This window comes from Aythya ferina (genome assembly GCF_964211825.1).
Source record: "Aythya ferina genome assembly, chromosome: 14".
NCBI lineage: Eukaryota > Metazoa > Chordata > Aves > Anseriformes > Anatidae > Aythya > Aythya ferina.
The window spans coordinates 1,904,305-1,931,719 of record NC_140312.1 but is presented as its reverse complement, the minus strand read 5'-3'; the positions used below and the strand labels follow the sequence as shown (position 1 = coordinate 1,931,719).

Genomic DNA, 27,415 nt, shown 5'->3' with positions numbered 1-27,415 from the left:
AAAACTTCTGAGGTACAAAAGGCACAAGACCAGGCACCCAAAAACACCGAATCGCCCACAGCATTGTTTGCACCATTACTACAGAGGAAGTTGAGGGTCGAAAACTGGTAAAATAAGGGGGGAGGGAGGGTGGGGAATGGGACACGGAGACTGAGAAATAACAGCAACCAAAACACAAGCATGTGTACAAAGCCATTTACTTTCACTCCAAGTGTTACATATTTTATCCTCTTTGGGTAAAGTGCCAGGAATCTTGGGAAAAAAGATGGATCATTTCTTAGAAATGAACTGGAAGAACGAACAGTAGAAAAGGAGATGAAGAAACAGAGGCCTGCAGCAGGTTAGATTTCAGTCAACTTCTGTTCTCCCACAAGGTCTTAAAAATTCATTTCCTCTTTCGTGAAACCATTTATTTGAAACTGTGGAACAAAGATGTGAAATGAGTTACCACCATGCACCCAGTCTGTACGTATTACTGCAACCCAGAGTGGGACTTCAGGTAAAGCCTTATACCTGCTTATACCTCTTTACCCATCCAATGGTGAGCGGGAAGATTCAGAGTGCTGGGGAAGAAAAGATCTTCCCAATTGCACAACTGGGCAACAGGAACAAAGCAGTGTGTCGTGGGTCTGGTGTCATTTTCAGAGCACTGTGCTCTGGCAACTCCAGGGGAATGCCATGGAGGCTGTGGGAGGTGGGTACAGGACCAAAGGAGGTGAGTCACAGTGACCAAACAGATGGACAAAGTAGGAAACAGCCCCTTGTTGACAGACTATGGACATCTCAGGCAAACAAGAGGTGGCATTTATCTCCTATTAGCCATGCCTATCAGAATGTTTGCTTCCAGGAAGCATGGTAGCACTCATCTGATCAGATAACATGAGCAAAAAAGTTCTTGGGCAAGCTAAAGGGGGAGAGTGCTACAGGGAAAAATCTAAAAATAAAAAAGCAATACTACCTGTTTTTTTTTCCTAGTACATACTGTATTTCATATAAAAAAAAAAATTCTTCTGTCACTTTCTAGGCAAGTGGCTCAATTAACTGGCACGTTGTTGTGGCTGAAGAGATTCCCTGTACATATAATCCTGAGATAACCTCTGCAGAAGTACTCAGGCCCCTTTTAACTGTTTATTCATGCCCTTAAACCACAAAGTAAGGTAAACGTGAATGTTTGCAAGGACCTCTTTCACAGTTAGAACTATGCACAAGTTTTGTAGGAACAGGCCTGATTCTAATCAGCTGATACTTCAAGTCATCCTGATGCCGCTATAGATCACAGTGATAGGACAAGTGATAACAGCTTTAAACTAAAAAGGGGTAGATTTAGATTAGATATTAGGAATAAATTCTTTATTATGAAGGTAGTAAGGCACCAAAACAGGCTGCCCAAGGACACCCCATCCCTGGAAGCGTTCAAGGCCAGGCTGGATGCGGCTTTGAAGAGCCTGGTCTAGTAGAAGGTGTTGCTGCCCATGGCAGGGGGGTTAGAATTAAGTGATCTGTAAGCGAAAGCACTCTATGACTCTATACTACTCAAACCCAGTGACACTTTTACAGGCTTTGTGTTATCATTGCCCACAAAAAGATGCTCTCACTAGAAAAAGTGATAGCTTACTGCTACACAGATGGTGTGAGTTTTCATTATTGACAAGTAATTCCTAAAGTTAAAACAGCAACACCTAGGTTATTAAATGCTGTTATAAGAGTACAGTATATCACCACCTTTGTATGCATACAAGGTTTTGTTCTTAAAAGAATGTTACTTACCCCATTTACATCCTACTAATACTGGACAAGCTGCATGCCTTGTTCTATAATCACCCTCTCCACTTCTGAAAAGATTGTACCAAAACACTGCTGTTCCCTGCAAACACAAATCAGTTTGAGATTAGACAGAACCCACCCCGCTTAATTATTCAGGTTACAGTAAGGGGGAAGAGGGGTAAGCACCCAAGAACCCATTTTCAGGCTCTTACAAAGCACTTCAGCACAGGTCACCTATAGCAGCGCACAAACTTAGGAAAAAAAACATCTAATCCCAGCTCTAGTTCAGCCATGTTCACCACAGAGTGAACACAATCCTTATTTGTTAAGAACACCTCTACACAAACTGTTCACATTAGACACTGCCACATTCGCTGACTTAAATGGATACCGGATGCCAGACCGTACTCAGAAGGACAGTAAAAGGAGAAGAGAACAAGCTACACACATGAAGAGACTTTACCTTCTTGGGCCATATCGCTGCCCCGAAGTCTGGGAAAACTGTAGCTCCTCCAGCTTCTACATCGCTCATCTGAGAAAACAAAGTGAGCAAACTGACCATTTACAACACTTCTGAACATACAGTCCCACAAGCTTAAGCGCCCCATACCCTAACAGATTTCTACTGGCACCTGTCTACTAAAGAAGAAAGGATGCACTTCCATCAGCAAGAACTGCAAACCCTGCTATTCCAGCTGAAGGCTTTTGTTCAGCACGTCTTCTAGATTATGAATAATCTATTACACAAAGTAGCCATTAAAAGTTGTGTACCTGCAATGTTCCAGAGTACTAGCTTGTTAACAAGGGAGAAGACTTCAGAGGAAGTCTGTTTCAAGAATTTCATTCTGGTTTATGATCCAATTAGGAAACTAAGTGTCTGTTAAACCACACATTTCCTCATAAATTGAAACCGTGTCCTTGGAACTTATTTTCATAATTTAGTTTATGTGTCTTGGTCAACCACTTCAGAAACTATAAACCATTAGAAAAATCTCACTTTTCCTCTCTGTTTCTATGCTGTTCAATGACTTCATGCCACTTCAAGTGCTTTATGCATCTCAAGCTTTAATACATATAGCAATGTATAGTTCTAAAGAAATGCTTACATCTTTACACTTTGCTCTTCTACACTGCAATGAATTTAGCCCTATTGAATTTATCATTTATGGTGGATTCACCTTAAGCTCTACTGACTTTATTCAAAACCCAAAGTTACTGGAAAGACTCCCATTAAAATAGAAAGTCTTACCACAGTTTCAGTAAGTTTTTGATGAGGTACTAATTACAAGAAACAGCTGACTCAGATCCAACTCCCACCAAATTTAAAACAATCATGAATGTAATCCCCCAAGTCCCCCATATTCTCTACTGTAACTTGGATTTCTGTTTAAAGCAGATGTTATTACCACTCTGGTGTCCTCCTGCTTGGTACCTACAATAAAAGGGCACAAGATGCCATAGGTGCACAGTGTTTTGTCCCTTCCAACTAGAAAGCACGTGCATGCAACTTTGCCAGTTAATACCTACATCTTAGCAACAAACCACTCTTTAGTAGGGACATTGGTACAAGTATGATATGTTCTACTTGGACACACAAAGGGTAAATTGCCTTTGACCATGTACAACTGGCAGAGAATACGATGCAGAGCACTCAGAATCAAGATTTGTCCAAAAAGTCTGCGAAGGAAGAAAGATTGAGGCAATTGAATTAAAGCCTCTTAGCAGCAGTATCTCACAGCTGTTTATCTTATTCTGACTCATTTCAGAGATTTTTCTGCACTTGAAAGTACTTTTGATTCTGTTTTGAGATGCACTTTGCACTCAGAATACTAGCTCAGCCATAATGATCTCATCACAATTTATATTTGAAGTTATCACTCAAAAGTTAGATCTAGCTGATTAGGTGGTCCTAATTAACCATATAGTTGAGTAGAAGTTGATCGAGTATCGTCAGAACAAGACTACTGTGAAAACATTAGGCCACTAGTATCAGTGCCAAGTAAGTGCCAGTGAGGATCTCAGTGTACATGGTCTGTAGGCTGTATAACGCATGCAACTAATGGATCTTTGCAGTTCTGCAGTTATAACCCCTTCCCCAGCTGCACCAAGTTTATTAGCTATGTCTCCTCCATTTACTGAAGCAACAGCTGTGCAAGAGCAATTCTGGCTTTGGACAAGAAGTTAAAATGGAGGCTGACAGACCACAGCATCAAGTGCTGTCAAACACTGGTGGAAGAACGTGACTCTCAGCCATTTACTGTGAGGCAGTCAAGTTCTCAAACAGAGCAACATATGAGTAACCCACATACTCACCTTTGAGAAATAAACCACATTCCTTTCTCCCACCAGTGGGAATCCAATGAAACCAAAGATTTCATTGTAGAGTAGCCAAAAGGGGAAAGTGGGCCCTACTCAAGTTTTCTGCCCTGAGAACATCAATTCTATTAACTCAAATGGGACAGCACCTGATGCTGTAAGGATAAGTACGACCCTATTTCCAGATATCAGGAAATCTCTGCAAATAAACTGTACCAGCTGTAAACAAGATGCTGCTAAAAGTTACACTCAATGCATAAAGGATCATCATACTTACATAGTTTAAAAAAGTGGCCACACGATTTCCAGTCCCTAACCGCTTGAAAGCATCTGGCTCATCTTTCTATAAAATTAAATAAGAATAACTGCAAACTTCAAGCTCACAGACAGCAGACAAACAGAGGTACTTACATAGTTAAGAAACGTCGCTAGCCTATTTCCTTCCGATTTGAGTGTGCTGTCAAAGGGTCGCTGTAACAGACAACAACTTTAACCCACGTTCCAAACTGGCTCACACTAGAGTTATGTGTAGCTCTGAGGCAGAACCTTAGACTCAATTTAGAGTCAGAATAAAGATGGGACTTCACCCAGGGTAGCACTAAAGCCATTGGAAATTGCAGCCACAGTGCCCAATGCATGCACATTGCACTTGGATGCTACAAGGAGAAATAGCAATGAAGCAATTCTCAGGGCATTAGAGTAGAAGCAATGCTTTCTGGGCCTGCAGCACAGATGCCAAGTGACCTGAAAGTTATCACCAGGCATGGACTGTACTGGACACTGGTCCAAAGTCAACAGCTGAGGTGAATATGAAAAATTCAACACGAACATGCTTTAGGTAAAACACTAGATTCTCGTTAAATGCAGTACTGATTCTCAGAGAAGTAACGTCATGAGAAAAGGAAATGCATTTCTCACTAGCAGCGATGAATTAGAACAGCAGTAATCAACTTCTCTCAGGTGGTTGCCTATCTACAATTAAGGACCACATCAAAAAGATCAAAGAGTTTTTACTCTGCAGAAAGTGTTTTGAGTTTCATTTGTTTAAGTATGAGATCATATTGGTGCCAGTTTAGAAGCAGAAAACATCTAGAATCCCAGTACATCTCTGTTCCCTTCAAAAATGCAATTAAAGGTTTATTTATATTACTAATAGTCAGGAATTAATTTAAGCTAAGTGACATTAAGGTGCACTCTTCTACACAAAAACAATCATCTTCAACAGTCAAAAAAGCAGGAATTGGTATCAGGAAAAACAAACAGCAAGGAAAGCCACCATCCTTAAGGCATAGTTCAGTCTACTTGAATATTTCAAGAAATAAAAGGTCTTTCCTGAAATGGGTTCAAAATGTAACTTTGTGCATCAGTACATGCAAATTTAATTTAAAAGCCAACACGACAGCACAGATATGGGTCTCCCTTTTTTCCACCACCTCTGCCAGACCCTGGTCCAGCCATGCATTTCTGAACTTTGATAATATCAAAAGATCTTTTGGTAACTTTTGAGCAACCAGTGTAATCTCCAAGTTGTAATATGCAGTTAAAGTGTCTCAATTTGAGAGCTGTAAGGAAACAAAAAGCTGCGAGGCCGATCAGATGGTGAGACACAGCAATGCCTCTGGATTACAACACTGAAATCTGTGATGCACAGAGAGCCTGGCGGACCAGTCCAAAGCCATGGCAAATTCCACAATTGCCTTGCTTTAACCGATGACTGCAGCCAAGGTTATGTTCCAAATGAAGCTCTGTCCCAGCTGCCTAATCCAAAAGTAAAGACCATACTGGCCAATTTGATGTCTGAGGTCCTGGAGTTCAAAGGCTCTAAAGAGAATTTAAGAGCATTTGCTTGACTCAGGAAACGAAGCAGCGTTAAAGTTAACAGCAAAATTCTCTCAACAGGCCAAAGCTAACGAATATGAGCTTCCACAGCACTGAAAATCGGGATTGATTTTTTTTTTTTTAATAGTGCTATGTAAGGTAGCTACAATTCCATACTCACTTATTGGGCTGCTCTATGGCTGCAGCAACCCATTCTACCAGGTAAAAACCACCAGAATAGTCCGCATTAAGATAGATTCAATTGAAGGCATGGCTCTTACTTGAAAACAAGGCATCATAAATGGATTTTGTATTTGTAAGCACTGGTCACCATAGCTCTCCGGAATGACTGGAGTTCCAAAACCATTTTAGGGTAGTGATGAAGAATTTGTTACTCCTCTCCTCTCTTGCAGCTAAGCAGAGCTGTCACTTACCAGGTAGAGCCCTCTAGTGCCTGGTATAGATCCAGCAAGTACCAGCTCCAAGTTTTCCTGCTTTCACCATAGCACAGCCATCCTGGATACAGCTGACAAAGCCCTCTTCACAGCCCCCGTAGCTGTAGCCACATTAAGGGTTTTGCCAGAATGGCTCTAAAACTCAGATTTCCATAAAAGCTACTTTTTAAAAGCAAAGTGGGAGGATGTCTCCTGCCCGGCCAGTTCCTGCAAAGTGCTTTAACATACCCAGCAAAGGAGGACTCAACCCTGCTAAACTCATAAGCCTCATGGAACAACTCAGATTCACAACTCAAAGCTTGCAGACCTAAGTTTCCTAATAAAGTAATGGAAAGAGCACATACAACTGCTGTATGAGTTAACATCTCTACACTGCGCAAGGAACCAAAGGGCCAAAGATAAGCAGAGGCAGGCAGATTTGTTCTTTGTTCTCTCTCGAACTCTCAGCATCAGAGCAGGGAGTGTGAAAGCTTTCCAGAGGTCATTATTCATCCCATGCAACTGGGCTACATGTTGAGTGTTTTAGTATACAAGGCATTTTAATAAGGGTTTCAACAGTTCTCAGAATAACCTGTTCCCAATGCCACCCAACCCCAAGAAATAATTAAGAGCAATCTTACCCTAGAAAAATCGAAGTGCGGTTCATACTGCCCTCCCATTCCATAATTAGCAACCTATAGCAAGGAAGAAAACACTGTCAACTGCAAATGACTGCTGCAGAAGATAACTCTCAAAAATCTAAAACATTGTTTGAAAAACAGTACTTTGTGGCAAAGATTGTTATCTATAACACACTTAACCCTATTTTTCTTTAGATTACCAGAAATGAGGTATGCAGATGAAAAACATCTTAAGCGCTCTTTCCCTTTCATAGTTTAAGGTTCCACTGAGAAGAAGCATTCAGTGCTGAGAAACTTTAACAGCAGCACTCTTTACCTATCACTACAACAGCCTATTTAACACAAACGAGCCACCATAGTTTTATTACAACCGTTCTCCCTCCTCTGAAGAGACAGAATCTGAGCATATGTATTTTACTAGCTTTTGCAGGCTTCAAAAGTGTCAGGCATTTCCCTCAAAACAAACTGGTAAATCAGATTTATGTGCAAAGTTATCTGGTATTCTTTAGATAGCCTCCATTTGTCTCTGCCTGTCACACAAAGGGAAGGCATCCACCTGGCAGGTCCTTACAGCCAAGGACATCCCTGCTAGTCTTCATGAGCTCCTTACCCATTTCCTGGGAACCTATGTGTTCAGTCAGCAGACAACAGAACCCCTAGGAGGAGCTAAGATCCATGCCTACACTTGTTTGTGCAAGTAGTACACCATCCTGACCAAGAAGTAGTTGTTAGATTTCATCCTGGTAAGAATCAAGCGTACTGACCTGCAACAGTTCAGCTGTTTTCACTGTTAACCCTGTGATCTGCTGCATTCGTTGGTTCACCTTACCCACAACAGGATCATCATCTTCCTCCAGCCATGAGCTAGGACAAGGGAAAGGGATAGGAAAGATGTAAACATTATTTTAGAACACAAGCCACAACCACCCATTTCCCAAAGGACAGGGATTTCTTCTGTCCTCAGTTACATGGCTGAGCCATTTACCATGCATTTGTTGTGCAAGCTTTTGGTACATGCAGTGCACTTTGTATTCAGCTGTAGGTAGCAGATTAGGGCTCTTAAATGCAGCAATCTTAGAGCTGAATTCTTCTCTATGCTTACCTTTTTGATACCCTGTAGCTAGCCACTGTAAGGACACCGGTTTTGGGATCACGTACTGTGGCTCGTGCCAGCTGTGTCAAAAAAATCCCAAGTGGGAAGAAGCATGTCAACTATAGGTTAAAAATATATAATTTTTCTTAATCAACATCAGCAGCTGATCTGTCAGATTTCAATATATCAAAGGATTGAAAGTAAAGCTCTAGCCTAGACTTTGTTCCAATTTCATACTAGAATCACACATGCAGAAATGCCAGTGCAATGCATCACCTGCAGCTGATCTGGAAAAAGAACCCAACTGACTGCACAAGCCATGATATTCATTAAATCCATAAGTACTCTGTGCAGAACAGCTATGGTTTTTTAAGGTACTTTTGAAACAGCTGGAGTCAATGTTAGCAAGAGGGAACAACAACAAAAGTTAACAACATATGAAGCTTAAGTTCTTGGCAGAAAGAAAATTATTGGATGCTACAGAAATTTAATCAGCCTGTTCCTCATGTGAAGTGGGAAAAAACAGCCTCATTCTCAGATGAAAAATAACAACGGGTGAAAACTTCTGCAGAATGAGCTACAAGTTATGGGGCACGCAGATCCAGTGGTAGAGGACCCCTGAGGACAAGTTTCAACATGATCATGCTCAGATTTTTCCAATTGAAAAATGCGTGGAACACCATCTCAGTGACAGCTTGAGATATTGGTACAACACCAGGAAGGTAATTCTTCAAAAGTACAGCTCACCTACACATTGTGAACAGCAAGTAATGCATCACTGTCAGGCCACGTCACTATAATTATAGGAAAAGTTTGTAACTTGGCAAAACTGATCAGATTTGCCGTGGTGTCAAAGCAATTGACTACTACTAGCTTAACGGGTCACTTTGCTTTCGTACTTGCAACTGAGATCGAGAACTGGGACACTCCTTTGTTTAACTGCAAAGTCAGACCACATTTAAATTTAACTCCTGCAAACCACAAACACTTAAAACCATGCCTTCTTCCTTCCACTAATTATAGCTCCCAGAAAACCTTAACTGCACATCCTGAAAAAAAATGCAAATATTTCCTTCATTTTTTCCTCAATTAGATGCCAACCAACCTTACAACCCACATTAACTGTCTTGTCCCTATACCAGAGTTCTTGGCAAAGCTACTCCCGTAATTCTGACTCAGTTATTTTGCTCCAGATTTCTCCTGCATAAATCATAACAGAAGAGCCAGGATTACTGAATGTTGGTCTTCACTTACGCAGTGAAGCAGAGCTTTTGGGATACAATTTAGCTTTCCAAACTTTTCATTATGCTGCCATTTTTGAGCTTGTACATGCTTGCTTGATTTCTGCACTGAGCATTTGATCTAATGGCGTATCTTTGTCTGTTCAGGCTTCCACACCAATAAAATTAAGAATTTTCTTGACCCTTTCCAGTGCTGAGCAGCTGACAAAAGTCAGCTCTGATGTATTGCCTGTAAAGTTGGAACTGTTTTTTGGAACTGGAGTAAGTGATTGCATTTTGCAAAACAAGCATGAAAGCCTACTTGAATATCACGTACAGATGTTGCTTTTCTACAAGAGAAAAAAATATTGGCAAGTGTAAACTGCAGATAATGTTAAGTGCCTAGAACTAAGAGCAGAAGTTTCTTGTAAATACATTTTAGAACAAAGGAAGCACTCAACTTTCCAAGCCCAATACTAACATACTACTTCAGAGTTCTGTCTGAAAGCTTCCATGATTACTAACTAAAGTTTCCTGGCTGAAATTAAGCTGTATTTATTAATGACCATTTCATCACAGGACTTGCATTTTCCATTCTTTCAGTAGTGCTGCAGAATTCAAAACTATTCCTACAGCACAGCTAGACAGATTTTGAAAAAAAATAACTTAATAAAATAGTTGCTTTTTTAATGAAAAATTTATCAGAATCATAAGACTACAATATTTGCCTAGTGTTACAGGGACTGACCCCAGTCCTACCAAATGTAGATGATATGAAGAGTTCCTCTGACATTAGTGGCATATGCAAAACTATTAGAAAGTTTTAAGACTTTCCGTAAGTAAAAAATTCCTAAGCCATTTACTGAGAATTTTGCACATTTAACTGCAGCATCACATAAATGCCTTCAGGAGCCTGGTCTTCTTGGTCCTACATCACCTGGCAGTTTCAAAATCATTCCCTTTAGGTTCACAGCTGCAGTGTATTATCAGTAGTATGAAATCAAGTCTCCCAAATCCTTTGCCTACTCTTTGGTAATAGATTAAAGCACTGAGTATGTAGGCAATAGTGAGATGAAAGGAAGCTTACCCTTGGCTTAGCCAGCTGTTTAATTTTCTCAATTTCTTCATCAGACATGACATCATAATATCGTACAATATGAGGGCTATCCCATTCATCTTCTTCCTTAAAGGGAGCTATGAGCAGGTGAGGGTTTCTGTTTCCATTGTGGTACCTACAGAAGAGCCTTTTCTGTCTTCGAGGAGTCTGAAACAAGACGCTACGTAAAACACATTGTTTGCTCAACCACTTTTCATGAATTTAAAACAGGCAAGAAAAAGTGTGCTTTATTTCACAAATACTGGAAAAGCGGTCAGCTGACAGCTAATTTGAAGTAAGCCTGAGTGATTCAGCAATTTTCTGTGAAAACGTGCACTCAAGATACCACCAAACACATGACACATTAATTCTTGGAAAGTTAAATCATAACAGGCTACAAATTAGACAAATACAATAAATACATGAATAACCGGTGGTAAAAAAAAAAAAAAAAGTATCTGGTTCTTATAATTACAACTATGCAGGGGAATAAATTGATTCCTCCCCCTGCACTGAAATTAAAGCCAGGTTTGAAGAGAGGTACCAGAAACTGGTTGGTTGAACTGACTACAAGGGATACAGTCAAGATACATGCATGCCTCCTGCTATATCAATACAGCCAGCATTTGAAATTGGTTATGAGTTTGTCTATTCAGCAGTTTTCAATAACCTTTAAGAAGTCCACCTAAGAGCTGTTTTTCTGTATAGGATTTACAGTAGCTTAAGAAAGAGTTGGGGACATAAGGTACAAATCTCATCCTGGTCAGAATTACGTTTAGATTTTCTGAAAAAAATAACAAATTTAGTAACACGCATCAGCGAGCTCAATCATCCTTATGCAAAGACAGTCTGAAAAGCCTTGCCTTTCTCTTACCATTTTCACCCCTTCCCCTCGGCAAAGGGCCTCATAGATATCACGCTCTGGCAAGTAGTCAAGAGGCCTCTCGTATGCACCACTTTGCACCACTGGTTCTGTTGCTGCCGTTGTCTTGTTTAATGAGCTCTCTCTTGACTTCTCTTCTCTCTCCTTCTCCACCAGCTTCTCAAAATACCGCAGATTACTGCCTGCTCTCTCATGAGTGCTGTCTTCATTGGGAAAAAACACAGGATCAGCAACTTATGCATATCTCAGGAACTGTTAACACAAACAAGCTTTTGCATCAGTAATTCTCCCCTTCCTAAAACATTATTAGACAACCAAATGCAATGGTTCCAGTCTGCATTGTAAAACCAGCACTAGGAAGTTTCTGTCCCTGCAAATGGAAGCTAGGCACATTCCTGCAAAATAGTTTCTGGAAGGACCTATCACAAAACATGCTTTTCAGGGAGAAAAAAAAGAGGTTTTAGTCTTCACCACCATCCTGTTCTTCAAACTTGGCCTGCCTAGTTCCACCCAGGAGAAGACAGCCAAGCAAAGATCAAGCCAGTCTACTTGGCTGCACCCTTCTCCATTATACTTCTCACCTGCACTGCACAAGCACGCTTTAATCCAGGACTCCAGTGGAGTCCCAGCCACAAACATCAGTCCCAAAGGCTTCCTGGAGTGTTTGGAAGCTCAGAAGTTAAGCATTACCATTTACCAGCTTATCTATAGAATCCATTTGGTGTTTATAACAGGCTTATAAGGGAGGTGTCCTGGACCACTAGCATCATTAGACCTATCACTAGTGATTATCGACGTTGGTATGAATCAATAAACCTCATCAACACATGGTTTTAACCATCTATTATACCTGACAAAGAAGAAAATTTCCTATTCATCACTAGATTTCTGGACACTAGCACCTAGAACAGTTTTCTGACTGCTTCTGACCTTCCCAAGCTCATTGTGTTTCTTATTTAACTAACCCAGAAGGCCAAAGAAGTTACCACTCCTTGGAGAACAGGCTAATATTGGCTAGCTGAAGGTTAGCCTCAAGCAGAGGAAGCTGCTACTCCCAGATGGGACTGCCAAGTCTGTTCCACTGTTCGGTGCTGATAAGGATTTGTGTTCTGCTATTAGTGCTAAACATTATTGCAGAAGGAACTGGATTCAATACATATTCATATTCCTGTAAATTTTAATCTGTGAATTCCAATGTCTGCAGATGTTAGAATGATCTTTACCCTTCACCCCCCCAATAAAACAGCTTCATCTACTCTCAGGATGCAGCCAGCATCTAGATTAAGAACCACAGCTGATTTAAAAAACATACAAATGTATAAGACAGTAACATTAGATGTTAATTCTAATTGAAGAGGATAAACCTTCCCAACCCAAGAAGTAGGTAGAGTTGTATTGGAAGGACTGCTTATCTGCTTACTCATAAGAAAGCTAGAAACAGACCAGAGATAAAAGCAGGCTTTAAGAAACTTGATCTATGATCTCATTACTCAGAAATGCACTTTAAGATCTCATAGAATTCACTTGGCATCAAAGAGTACTTGCACAGAAGAATAACGAGAAATAAGAGGTCAGTAGGACTTGACAGAAGAGGTAGTACTCCCCCTGAGTCCATGGCAGCCTTTGTCTACACTTGGGACTTTAAACCCAGGCTTTAACTGTTACCAAATGCACCTCAGTACACCAAAGCACTGGTACCAGTCAGACACATTTAGTCTTTAGGTAATAACAGCATAGACTATAGGATGGCTTGCAGAAGATATTTCATGTAAAAGTAGACTTTTTTCCCCGTAACATATGTTTATTACAAGTCATCTGGCAGGATATCCTTCCAGTCAGCTCACCAATACATATGGACAAGGACTGTTCTTGGCTGTTGCTGGCAATGCTTCCCAGTACCAGCATATCGGGTCTTTTGTTCTTACCAAGGGATATCAGGCGCCTTGTGAGCTCCATGGCTCTGTGTAAGTCCCCAAACTGGAAAACAGCATAGCTGAGATAATCTAGGATCTCCACTTTACTGACAGTAGTGTCCTCCCCCTCATCGTGCTGTTTTAAGGCTTGTTCCATCCAGAGCACTGTGTGATAGTAGTCTCCATCGTTGTAAGCAGTCTTGCCCATACCAAAGCAGTCACTCACTGTCAAAGATGATTTATATTTTGTTCCTAATAACAAAAAGAAAAATTAGTTAGCAATCCACACAGAAGCATCCTTGCCTTCAAACATTGAAAAATACCTATAAACACAATTTATCACCCATAAAAGGCTTCTAAAAAAGCATTAGCAATATTTTACATTCTGTACCAAACTGATCACCTTCAGGAATTATATTCCATCATAATTCTGTGGCATTCCTCTCTTTGGAAACCATGAAAAGTTTAACAAAATTAGTGTTATGCTGTTCTGTTGTCAACCAAGACAGAGTGGACTAAGAGCAAACTTTACTGAAACCAAGTTAACACGGGTGACAGGAGAAGCCTGGCTATACACAGAGCTAATTTGTTTGCTCTTCACTTGAGATGTATACTTGTGCATACAAGCAAGCTGATTGGCATTTAGGCAGGCTAGGTATCCATTTGACTGTTTAGCTGCATACAGATTTCCGGTTGCTCCAGATCAACAGATGCATAGATATGACTTCATTTTAAGTTCACTCTTAATAACCTACATAACAAACTGTTTCGGAAACAACTGCCCACACTCTAATGAAGTCTATTCAGTTTGTAAATAGTTACTGAACAAGGTTATGGTTGCTAGCAAATGTCTTACAAGCAGGAATCACAAAGTCACTCAGCTGCCAGAACACAAACACAGAATCACTGAACCAGTAAGGTTGGAAGAGACCTCTGAACCATCTGGTCCAACCACCCCCCTACCACCAATGTCACCCACTAAACCATGTCCCCATGCACCACATCCAACCTGTCCTTAAACACCTCCAGGGACGGTGACTCTACCACCTCCCTGGGCAACCCATTCTAATGCCTGACCACTCTGAGAAGAAAAATATCGATTTCCAACCTGAACCTCCCTGGCGCAACTTGAGGCCATGCCCTCATCCTAAATAACATCACAATATCACAAATACCATCTGTGTAGCTCCCAGAACATCTTTCTGTGGCAGGTACTGTTAGCCCCCATTTCACAGATAAAGACCAGGAGCCAAGTGATTCAGCCAAGCCTCACTGGAAGATCACAAAACAAGAACAGAGTCAAGCTTTGGAAGAGCCATCAGAGCAATGAGTTACGGAGCATCTCCTTCCCCCAATTCCTAAGCTCTCAGGGGCAGGAGGTTGCCACGTTATTTGCCTACACAGTAACCAGCACAAGCAAGTTTGTCTGTTGCTTTGGTATGGTGATTACAAAAAAAATAATCAGTATTTCCTTTTAAAACAATAGAAATAAAACACATGCTACTGGAGCTGGTCACTGCAGATCATGGCTCCCTGCCTTGGGTGGGACCAACCTCTGGGCTGTTCTCAAAACACCAAAATAAACACAACCACAAGTGCCTGAGCTGCACAGTTTCAGAGCCACAGTCCTTCATCACTACTGAAAAAGGACTTTGAGAGTTGGAGGATGTCTGTTTCCTTCTCTTTAAAGAGGAGACCTTTGTACACTTGCCTGGTAAGTTTCCTCGAGACAGCGTTTCGGGATCCAGCTTGTACGTGTCCTGCAGGCGCATCAGAGCCTTTGCAGCTCCAGTCTCATCTTCTTCAGTTGGAAAAAACTGACGTTGAATTGTGAGATTTGCAATAAAGCCTTACATTAAAAGGAAAAGATTATGTTACTTCCATGGTTTGAATAAGCATCAGTTCAAGACAACACAGGAGAAATACCTACTTTTTTGTAATTCTGAGATTCAGGTAACTTAGCTTTGAAGTCTCTCATTAGGCTCTTGATTTATTTAAGCTTTGCTTTCTGTCCCATTTTAAGGAACAGTTTGTGGGCAAATGACAAGAGTTAAATAACTATCAACACAGTTTACTTGTGCCACGTAACTACTGAAGTACAATGTGAATCCAATAATCTCCAGTTTTCTCAGTCTCCTTCCAGCACAGAAAATTAAATTTTCATCAGCTCTCCTTCTGAAATATCCAGAGACAACTGCAAATCATAGCACTGGACAATGATCTCAGATTTTTTCAACGTATAAAGACTTCTCATATCTCAGCTCAGGACAGAAACCCTGATCCAGGAAACCCTAAACAGGAGCAGAATCTTACTTGTTAAGAGGCTTTTAAATCTGGCAAGTAAGAACAGGCAACATTTTATGCAGTGCATTTCATTTAGGAATAAGTATTATCAAGGTTGTATAGCAGGTTGGTTGGCTGAGAAGGGGAGGTAATCAACCAAAGAAAAAACTCAGCCATTTCTAGCCATGCAACAAGCAAACTGGAAAAGGGAGTCTTAAAAAAGAATTAGGGACAGAAGTATTCAGTTGAATTAAGTATTTTATTTCTCTCCAGGATGACTATTCAAAAAAAAAAAAAAAAACAATAAAAATATTGGCTGGGAAAAAGCTTCAACTGCAGAGGAGAAAGGGAAAACATGCAGTTCTGCCTGAAAAACATACCTTCATCCCCCTTACTTTCAAGAGGTCCAGTAAAAATAAACTTGCATTTAAGAAAATAAGCTTAAGGAAGCAAATTCAAGCAGACATTAACAATATGATGCAAGAGCAAAGATTAGTTGTGGAAACTTTTGATTTAGAAGGATAAGTTTACAGATAGCAGTTGTATAATACCCAGTTATGAATCAAATCTTGCCAACTGTTAGTGATGGAGCTGACAAGAATTCCTTAACCAGCTCACTGCAGGTCTCATTTTGATTCTTAAGTCTTTATCTACTGATCAACATGGTTTATAAGCAATGACTGCTTACAGAAGCAGCAGATTGGGAAGACAGATGAGTAAGCTTTTACACAGAGGGATATGAAACTCAATAAAAGGCATAAAACCTTTGCTAACACAACTGGCCATTTCAGTATATCCCATTCTCCTGTCTCAAACAGCACAAACCACCCAGACATAAGGTGCCTATTGCACTTAACAGCTTCTGAGCCTCGGCTCTGTCTGGTTCAAGCACCAAGTTCACTGGTTAGCCAAGCAAGTGAAGCAAGAGGCCAGCCATTAGTTTAACTTTCAAACAAACTTGGCAACAGTAAACCACAGCTGAGTTCGCAACTTTCCAGAAGATGACAGGAAGCAGCAGCGCTGTAAGGCTACCTCCCACCAGCACCTGCCCTGTAGCTCCTTACCGTTCGTTGTATCCTGAAGAACCAGGTTCTCTAATTCCAGCCAATCCGTATTTAAACGCTTCACCAACTTGTACGCATTTACAGGGTGTGCCAGATACCCTTCTGGATCAGAGGTTGATTTGCTAGTCAGTACGTCCATTTTTTCAGCCCAGCTGGAAAGAGAATCGCATGCCTCAGTCTGAAAACGATTTATGAATGCATGTCTTCCTCCTTAAGTTACCCTAATTACACCACTAGAATCAATTTATTGCTGCTTTTGCCATCATAACCAGCTGTCAAGCTTTCCACTTTACGAGGATAAAGTGAAGTACAATTTATGTTTTAAATCACAATATTCTTTTAAAGGAATTTATTTCCCTGCTTTTTATTTTAAATCTTACTACAGTAGACACGTAGCTCTTGAAGTCTAAGCCATCAGTTTTCAGCACGTTGCACTTCAGAAAATAAAAGTTATATATAGAGCAAAAACACTGACTATAATTTAATCCATCTTTGTAAAAATACAAATAGCACCCCAGAGCTTTTTAGCTTTATGGAAAATAAAGCCCAATCATTGATTTTCAGACTGGAAACCCTCAGGTAGAGTACATAAAGAGTGCTGTTAGTCACCTAGCATGCACCAGTCAGCTTCAAAGCAGTAGTGGGATGCCATGCTTTGCTGCCAGTTATATCACTGATGCTATACTGAGAATTTCTTCTGCTGCTCTTCATATGATCCCTTAATAGAAAGGTCTGCCCAGGCTGTGTTCCTCTCTCCAGTACTCAATAGGAAGAAAACACTGCTGAGATAAGCTAATAATGAACATTAGAAACCCCTTCAAGTCTGATCTCAAACCCAGTAAGCCATGAATGAACTACAGTTGCAAACATTTTTTTATAAGCATCGCCACATATCCCCATACTGCCTGGCTTATTCTGTGAACCGTGATGTTGCAACAGAAAGCAAAACTAAGATTACTCACAGATCATTTGCAGGGATATCAGATTAACAATATATTGACACAAGTCTCACTTGCATTCAATTTTTTTTTTAATCTGGCTTTCACTACTTCTAATACTTATTTTGCAAAGCAGTAAGAAGTTGAAGTTCTACTCTACTCACATCACAATATTTTGAACCATACATCTGTAGAATAATTAGACACAGTAGTGAAAAATGTTACCCTGTTCAATGTTGAAATTTAGCACCTTTATTACAAAGTGTTTTGGGTGCCAAAGCTCAAATATTTTAACAGTGGCAGAATACTCTTGCTTATTTATAAGCAAGAATACAGTCAGCTGAACACGTAACACAAAGAAATCTCTTTTGATGGACTGACACATGCGAGTGTGTGTTGTTTTTTTTTTTTTAAAGACCAGTTTATACATGTACATAGATTAAACTCACATCCTCTTTAATCACGCTTGAACAGGAGACACCTTTTCTTCAGAAGGGTAGCTTTTCAAGAAATGAATACTTATGCATACATAAGTGATGAGGAATTCATATCATTTCACTGCTTCATAACCCTATCCCCACCCTACAGTCCCAAAGGGAAATCAAACAGCCAGATATAGTCTGGAGTTCATAAAGACTTTGGAAAGCATGGCTCCAGCTACAGGCACAGAACTCTCCTGAACCTGGACCTCATACTATTCTAGTGTCACGCCTTGTTAGGTATTACTTTTAGCTAGGTAAGCAACAGTCTTCCTAAGGCACATAGAAAGTATCAGTTGTCAGCAAGAACCTTTCATCTGATCTGAGCCACCAGGATAATCTGAGCTGTGCTATAGTCGGGTCAGCAACTGAAGAGAGGCAGGCAAGAGCACTCTCCCTGAGAGCAAAGGCAACACAGGAGGGAAGCCAGGTTCAGTGTGCACTCCACTACACAGCGCAGCTGATGTTTGGCCATTGCATCAGGGCATCAGCACCACTTACAAGCTAGCAGAGCACTGGCAGCCGCATGCATTCAACTCACACAAACAAAGCTGCTGATTGACACAGGTGTCTTCTCCACAGGAGTACTGTGATGGCACAGGGACAGGGAAAGAAGCAGAAAGGCACCAGTAGACAGTCACTAAACAGGCTAAGCACAAAAAATATCTGAAGCAGGGCCCCCTCTGTAGGTTTAGGGGAATAAGTTACATGCAGCTTACTACCCATGTTCTCACTGATAGCTTATTGAGGAAATGCTAACCAGAACTAACAGCTATGACTGGCAATAGGAAGGTGTAGTTTAATCCAACACCACAGGTTCTGCATTTTGTTACCCCCCCCACCATTATGCAAACTTCTCCCCCTACCTTTTAATCTGAGACAGCTTGGCCTCTTCTGCTCGGATGTATTCTTTTAAAGACTGCACCAAGTCTTTCTCTGCATAAATGAGATCTGTCATTTGACCTGAAAACAGAATACGACCAAGTGTTAATCACACACAAGAGAAGTTTTCCAGCAGCAGACAAGACAGACATCAGATGCTGTAGAGCTATTAAAACCAACAAAGAACAGAAATTTAAGATGCGCAGTTTAAAGCTTGTATATGTAGTAGATTTGGGGACTTAAAAGTCCAGCATTCAAATCTCAACCTCAGTTGCCCATACAGCTTTACTGTGACTGTTTTACTGCCTCTGAATTACTTTTAGTACTATAATTGTATGCCAGACAATCAAAAGAAAGGTTTGACATTGACACAGCTATTGAGTCAAAGCAATAAAAGATGCAAATAGTTGCCATAAAATCTGTTCTACATATGGATGCAGACAAGGTCACACTAGTAAGTTACTAGTCAACTATTAGTATCACTTAAAGTTACAGCGTTTCAATATGGCGTTTCAAACTAAGTTAATCTGAAATTCCTCTATTTATGGACTGAAACATAGTCTCACCTAATTAGCATTAGTGGAAATTGCCAAGCTTATCAATCCAAAGTACTACAACAAGCTTTGCTTTTCAAAGGCCAACCACTGAAGGACTCAATGTGATCTACAAACCCAACAGCAGCTTTAGTTTCAGCATTGCAATGCAATAATTAAGTACATGGAAGTCAGCAGGATGCTTTTTCAGAGATAAGAAATTCAGGAACAGGCAAGCAGAACAGTATTAAGGATGTTGAAGAGTTACTTTCCCTGATGAGGCGAGTGTTTGATAGGGCCATGTGAGGAAAGTCATGAAATTCAACTGCAAGGATTAACAGTTTTGGCAATCTCAGCTGCATCCTAACATTGTGCATTGGTTCTTTCCATACCTATTGAAGTGAAGAACTCTGCTTCTGTATGACAGATCAAGAAGACAAGGAACACCAACTGCAAACAGGGCTTCATCTTCTAGACAGCTTAAACCTGTAACATATTCAAAGGAAAAGGGATTGAAAAGGATTAACTTATTCTTGAGGAAAAACAAGGCATTAATCTTCACCTTCAAGCATTGCACCCTCATGAAAGTTATTTAGGTCATTGAAATACTGAGCCGTAACCAGTAAAGCTTGAAAAACTCTTCCTCATGCTGAGGAGCTCTTATTTAAGACAGTCTCAGATATCTGAAATACTCTAAGGGACTTGCACAGAAGACATGCTCAAACTATGGATGCAACAAGCCATGTATTTGCTGACACAAACAGTGAAAACCACCTGCAAATGCAACTCAATGCCTTCAAATTCACAGCTGGAAAGTGAGAGTATACAAAGTTCTATCTTCCAGCAATAATAAAGGTCTAAATCTAATGGTCAGACTTGCAGCATGCTAGGAAACTGTTATATAAAAGCTGTCTAGAAATTCAAATAGTGAGGAAGCCAAATAAAGAAATACAGCAAATGTGTAGAGTAGAAGTGGCAGCAAACGCTGGAAAAGTTGAAAGAAAAATTCCAGCTTTGCTTATTCAAACACACTGTCCTAGCACGCTGGCCTCTGGGCACAGCTCTTGACTTTCACGTCTCCAAAGCTGCGCCAGTTCAGAACCCCACCTCCTTGAGATGGGGGCAGAAAGCCGACTGCTACGCTTCTACAAGCACAGCATGGGCACGAGGAGAACCAGCCTGGGCAGCAGGCAGATGACAAGCGGGGTGAGGGATGCAAAATCCATGCAGGAGAACTTCCTGGGAGCTGTAATTCCTCATGCAGACCTGATGTCTGCCTGTTCCAGTGCATTTAGGAGGATCCTATGCTGCTCTTAGATCCAGAGGCCAGCCCACAGCTCGCTCCGGAGCTGCAGTTCACTGAGCAGGGACAGCCACCAGCACCAGCCCTCGGGAGCCACGGGAGCTGCCATAACACCCCCACAGCAACAACAGTTCTCCTGAGTGTAACTGCACCAATTCCCAGTTCCTACCCATTGTAACTGGGTAAACACTTTGGTGGCTGGAAGTGACCGCACATGACCTGCTGTTAATCAAAAATACATTAACAGCAATCACTTACCTGGGGCAACAGGCACTCACATCTGATGAGAAAGGGGTATGGAGGGAAAAAGGGAAGGGAAAAGAGATGGAGAACTGAAGTTTCAGCAATGCAATAAGTGGGAAGCATTAAAATAGGGTAATTCCAGACAACTCTTGCTCACTGTTCCCTTGAGCTCCATGTTTGCCTGCACAACATAAGACAGGAGCTGGCAGGTTCCTTCAGTGTTGTATTGTGCTTTGTGCTCAAAAAAAGTCCTAAACCTCAGTCAGGCTCCTTGGTACCATGGACATGAGCAGGCACACCACTGATACGACCATCACTAAGAACATTACAAACAGCTCTGACATGTATTATCACATTGCAAGATGACTTAACTTTTTTTTTCTATTGATTGCTTCAGAAGTCTACATGAGAAATCAGAAACATTTACCACAACAGTTTGCGAGCATGAGTAAGCAGGAAAGCAGTGTCTGGGAGCATCAGAAGAGGTCTTCTCCTTTCCCAGTTTTCTCACCCCCCTGCAAACCGCATATTCCCCAACGGCTTGTTTAAGTTAGCTCACAACTAGTACATGGGTAATGTGAGAACCAAGCGAAGCCGAATGAGTGGTGCCACGCAGAGGTCTGCCAGCACTAAAAGCCACAGTAAGTGATATAGCAGAAAGCACAGCGAGTCAAGAGCGCTTGGGAAGTACATCGGTCGGGATATATTCAGCCAGAACTGTCCATCTGCAGGGTCTGTTCTCGTCTCACGGAGTGTTTTTTTGGATGCACTACACAAAGCCTGGCAAAACAATTATGAGGGAGCCTTCCAGCTAAAACAACACAGCTTCGCGTTCTCCCTGCACCTCCCCACCATGTTCTCTCATGGCTCAGGATATCTGCCAAGAAGAACACTTACTACAGCTAGCAGCTTGTCTTTATAGCAGATCTTTAACAGCTTTGCCATCCTACTCAGATTTACTCGAGTCAATAAACAGAAACCCTCAGTAAACAGCGAAATCAGCTCTTGCTTGAATAAGCCGGACACCTGGCTGCAGGGTTTGCAGATTGTTTGTACACATTCTTTTCGCAGCTGTTATTCAGAAAGCCAGCAAGAAATAACAAATTACAGGAGGCTGAAAGTGATGTCATAACCACTTTCTTGGAGAGCACGAGTGTGCGTGCACACACGCACGTGTGCGCCCACCCCACTACAGCTAACCCGTCTGCTACCAAAGAGGGGAAGAGCCAGAAGGGGCTTTAGCACCTCAATAACTACGATCGAGACATTTATAAAACCAGTGTTTATTCAGAGGATGGAAAACCTCAGTTGCACAGAAATGCCTGAACTCCACAGATAAGAGGTCTGTGTAGGACAAGCACTGCCTACATTCCTGGATTTTCCAGCATCGTCAGGTAACAGGCATGTCATGCTGCACAGGTGGATTTAAGATTTCCATCTATTTCAGTGAGAACACCCACATTCCCTCGCAGCAGACTTCAGAGGACTTGCACAGGCCCTCTAGGCTCAGTTCAGCACTGAGGTGAGAAGAAAACCCCCGAGCAGGAGGCACACGTTGCCTTGGGAGCTCAGATCTTACAGCACTTTGCTCCTCGCCACCAAGCGCTCGCACCGCCCGAGGGACCGCTCTCGCTGCTGCATGAAGCCTTCCCGGTGACAGACAGCTCTACATACACCGACATATTTCATGCTTTGCTCCTTTCCTTGAAGGTGCCAGCCAGCAGAGCAAAAAAGCCAACTGACTGGATATTGTATAAACACTTTCTAGGTCTGTGAGCCCTCAATGAATCATCGCTCCCACTGGAAAGAGTACCGTCAGCCTGCAGAGAGCACTGGCAGAAGGAAAAAAGTTCTAGACCAAATAGACCAGGATGGATTTTTTCTCCATGAGTTAGACTGAGTCCTTCATTGAATACGCTAAAAATTCTCAAGAAATAAGAAAACGGACCTGACCTGTGAACATTTGCAGGTCTACCAAGCTAGAACACCACAAAACCCCTCTCCTCCTCTTCACCTCACAAAAAAGTTTTGACATGTATTGTTTGGTTGGAGTGGAAGCATATATAATTATATAAGGGGACTATTTACTTTCTGCAGCTTTTTAAAATGCCCAATTAGTAGCACACACTGTCCTAACCCTCATCTTCTGTTAACTGTCTCATGGCTGATTATTCACTCCCAGATGTCAGCTTTTCCCTTCCCAGACAAGGTTACGCTCAGAAGAACAAAACCCAAGGCAGAAGCAGCGTTCCAATTCCTTGACAGCCTAATTAGAAAGACGGAACAAAAGCAAGCGCCTTATTCAGGCCCCAAATTAGCAGACACCTCATGCAGAAGAATTAAGTGGAACTGACATAAGATCAGCCTGGGCAATTTGAAGACTACATTGCACCCCTTATCATTGCGTATTAGAATGACAGATCAGGCTAGAGTGTGACACTTGCTGTGATGTGAACTCTCATTGCAACCACATGAGCTCCAGGAAAAAAAAAACATCACAATAGTCTTCCACCCCCCAGATGTGACAGGACTCCCTTTGTGCCCATAGCCAGGCACAAATACACTGCTCAGACCCTTCAAATACAGGGCATTTCTCAATGCCTACACTACATCTCTCAAAATGTAAAAATACACCAGCATGCCAGGTGTTTCTTATACACACAAGATTTTACCTAAATTCAGTTTCCAGAAGCCAACATCATACATTTCCAACTGCAGTGCCTGGGCATAGAGGGTCTGCAGTCCCTCACTCAGACCCCAAAGCTCCCAGCCCACCCTGCAGAGCTACAAGTATTTCCCTGCCTTGCCAATCTGCTTCTCTCAAAAGTGCCTGTGCTACTCGAGATGCCAAGAAGTCCAAGATCCAAATCGAGTTCTCTCACCACTGACTCCCCCCCTACATTTCACTAGGTAAACTTTTACAGATATTCAGAGTCTAAGCTTATTCCAGTGAAGCCAAATCAAACTTTAATGTATTCCTAACAGTTTCCTATTTCTTCAATTTTTTTTTCAGAGCACAGAGCAATGGTTTCTTCCCAGCAGTTACGGTACACTACTCCTCCCTAGTTTGCTTCTGCTCTCCCAGACCGAAACCCACGCTTTGCTACAGGGGAATAAAGCATGCAAAAAAAAAAAAAAAAAAGAAGAAACAAAGTGTAACATATCATTTTCCTAAATTACAGTAAACCATCAGAGTGCAACAACTTACAAGCTGATGACAAATAAGGGTCACAGCCTGCCTCTTCTTCTGTGCTTGCCTATGCTATTAAATGCACCTGGAAAACCACAGCTAAAATAGCTGCTTCTGTGTTGTATCTAAATTTAAAGTATCGTGGTGCAAGCTAACAAGCAAGCCACTATTCCAAAGCCACCTCAGGCCCCCGATGAGTTCTCAGTGCGTACACAGCTGAGGCCCACGTGCCAGGCTCTGAAGAATGGTCCGTCCTCGAGCAGCAATTTGAGGTTGGACTCTTGGACGAGCCAAGGCTTGTCTTGGGCTTCCCACCCACTGCAGCTGGCTTCATCCCCTTTCCCCTCCACAAGAAAAAAAGCTTCAAAAGTAGGCCACAACTTTCTGTCAGTCTTGATAGCTACATATACAGCTAATTACATTTAATTGGAGACTCCTGCAAGACTCCTTACAAACTTATTTAAAGCCAGAAGATGGTCTGAATTGTAAATACATTTTCAGGATGCTGTCAAGAAAGAAATTCTCTTGATACTGCTATAAGAAAATCAGCCATAGAAACATCCAGCTTGGAGCAGTAAGATCTTGCAGCCAGCAGATGATGGCAGCTATAAAACTAATTAAAATTAAATAGCAAGGAAACATTAATTTTATCCTAATAAAGCAAAGTTTTACTGCTTGCAGATGATGGAAAAAAGTGGTAGGGGTTAAAATCTATTACCCAGCTGTAGTCAGATGCTGCAACACTCAACCACTCCCAGCCCCAGAAGTATGACCTTAAATGCCTATCAGCGCCCCACCCAGGCACACCTTCACCCTCGCGACAGGATTTCCAACACCATCAGCACAGCACACAGCTCCCTTCCTACAAACAGCTAGCTCTTGGTCACACCCAGGGAAAGAGAAAAGGCATTGCTTCCTTCCAGCATTCGGTGCCTCCTCACAAGTGAGCTCTTCTTCCTCATGCAACTGCTTCCCAGCTCCTTCCCTCAGTACACTCTGAGTTTTCCGCTCAAAGCTGCTTATGCCTACATCACTACCTTTCTTGCCAAAGGCTTAATATGCATCTGAAAACAATTATAATTGCCTAACAAATAATATAACATGATTCCCTTGTACTTTTCAAGGCAAGCCAAAAGGAAAAAAGCCGTTCATTTGCACACATTAACGAGGATAAAGGACATCCATGCAGAACTGCATGCATTTTTTGAACATGAAGTGGTTTGTATTATCCTTAGCTGTAACACCCTTAGAAAGTATAAGCATCTGGATTAACTTCCACTTTTTTAAACCATAGCAAAAACATTTATTCTGCACTCCAGCAGACAAGAAAATTCATGCAAATCTAAAGCATAGCAAACCTGCCTGCATCTTACTCCGCAGTGCCTGCGAGCTCATCAGACATGAAGCAGCCTAGAGCCAAACCCCACATTGTTACTGGAGACAAGACAGCAGGACTGCATGCTTTTTTCCCCACTGAAGCTTGTTCTATAGCATTAAAATTCAGACTTCATTTTTCTGTGCAGAGCCCATAGTTTTAGTATATCATAATGCTTAAGATAGCCTCCCATATGCTCAAATAACATTAAAAATCTTCCTATTCAGAAAGATTTTTTTATATGACAGGTCTGTGGTCAGTGAGGTATTCCCTTCAACTGATAACAGCAGCTGAATTAAAATGAAGACATTATCTCAGAGATGTGGGGGCTGAATCTCAGATCACCCTAGAACATGCCTCCTAACATACCCCAGGTCCTTGTTTCACAGACATATAGAAAGCCATACACAAAAATCAGAACTAGCTATAGAAAGAGCTATGTTTACAGCTTGCTTCTTTGGAAGCTTGCCAATATGCACAGTATGGAAATTACAAACAGACTAAATTCCTGACTTAAATCTAGAATGAAAAACTTAGACTGAACAGTAAATCATGCTCCCCCTGCTGTTACTGTCTTTGAAATACACAATCACATCCATGGCTTGTACTTCCTGCACTGGAAAGGGCTATATTAAAAAGAATCTCAAAAAATTATGCCAAAAGCAAGAAGCAAAATTCCTGCCTGTTAATGTCACAGCAATGCCAATTTACAGCTGTTACCTAGGGCTCTGCCTGTAAGACTCAAGCGGCGGTTATTGGTAGCAATTTACATTTACAACGTACCTGCAAGATTGTTTCCTAGGTCCTTGATGCCCAAAAGCTGAAGTATCAGCCTGGAGAAGATGGCTGCAGTGGTCTCAGGGGTCTGTCAGATCAGCTTCACGCTCACAACACACCTATAAGATTAAGGAGCAAGAAGTTTTATTACGAAACACCTTCTGGGAAAGCCTGACTCAGGGCGATCACCAGCGAGGAACAGCAGCAGCACGAAGCCAGAGGGCTCCAAAACATGGCCTGTACGTACATGTCCTTCTTCCTCCCAGCTTGTAACGAAGTTCTGTGTGTCCTGAGGCTGGATTATTCCTGGCTGCCCTTGGAGGCGTGCTGCTGCAGCTCTGGCACCAGCCCGCAGCCGCCGGGGCTGCCCCAAAATCTCCCTCCCGTACCCGCTGCTGCCTGCCTCCAGCTCAGCATCGCTGCCCAACCGGTGACAGCAGTGAGAGGATTTCCCAAAAAAAACAAGTCTCGTGTTAAACCAGGAGGAGATAAGAGTGGAAGAAGCAAGTTCTGATGCCTGTATGTAGCTGAAGACGCCGTGTGCTTCATCTCAAAATGACAGCAGACTGCAAATACGCAGGGAGCCGGTCAGCGCAGCTGTGACCCCACAGCTCACATCTGAACCCCAGGGCAGGGAAAAGGGGAACCAGCCCAGCATGGAGAAGGGGAAGCAGCCCCCCAGCTGTTGGTGTTTTGGGAACGGGGCTGTCCCTGCCGTGTCTCCTCACAGCCCTGGCTCCTTGCCCCGGCTCCCTCCAGGCCGCCCGCCGGAGGCCTCGGACTCTCCCTCGCTCCCCGGGCAGCACCGGCCAACACCGGGCGTGGGGAGCCGCAGGTGGCTCGAGGCGGGGATTTTGATTAAAAAAAGGGAAAATCAAGAAGTAGGGAGGAAGACACAAAGCGATATTCACACGAACACCGTTGCCCCCCCCCACCCCACAACCCCACAGCAAGACCTGGGGGGTGCGGACACCCTGGCCGCGCTCCCGGCCCCTTCGCGTGCCCGAGACCCCTCCAGCAACCCCATCCCCGGCTCACCGCGCCCCCAGCCCGTCCTCCCGTCTGTCTGTCCGTCTGTCCGTCCTTCCTGCCGTCTGTCCGCTCCCCCTCCGGGCCCGGCCCGGCCCGGCCCCGCTGCTCTTGAGCCGCCGCCGCTGCGAGAGCCGCGCC

The 27,415-nt window shown here is 42.3% G+C and overlaps 1 protein-coding gene across 6 annotated transcripts; it reads right to left on the bottom strand.

Annotated features, from left to right (window-relative positions):
• Window positions 1–180: 180 nt before the first annotated feature.
• P4HA2 (prolyl 4-hydroxylase subunit alpha 2) lies at window positions 181–27,415 on the bottom strand. 6 transcript variants are annotated; one of them, XR_014697869.1, is made up of 16 exons: window positions 27,284–27,415; window positions 26,252–26,364; window positions 19,750–19,843; window positions 18,809–18,905; window positions 16,526–16,677; window positions 14,890–15,027; window positions 13,191–13,430; window positions 11,257–11,468; window positions 10,374–10,550; window positions 8,076–8,146; window positions 7,738–7,837; window positions 6,974–7,027; window positions 4,358–4,551; window positions 2,228–2,296; window positions 1,768–1,864; window positions 181–419 (listed from the first exon to the last, which is right to left on the bottom strand). XR_014697869.1 is itself a non-coding variant. In XM_084535524.1 (16 exons), the coding sequence occupies exons 3-16, from the start codon at window positions 19,823–19,825 to the stop codon at window positions 349–351; spliced, it is 1,614 nt and encodes a 537-aa protein (XP_084391650.1). In that variant the 5' UTR covers window positions 19,826–19,843; window positions 26,252–26,364; window positions 27,284–27,415; the 3' UTR covers window positions 181–348. The 6 variants fall into 6 exon arrangements, 5 of the variants coding, with proteins under 5 accessions (XP_084391650.1, XP_084391649.1, XP_084391651.1 ...); XM_084535524.1 differs by having other exon boundaries at window positions 4,492–4,551; XM_084535523.1 differs by having other exon boundaries at window positions 4,358–4,423.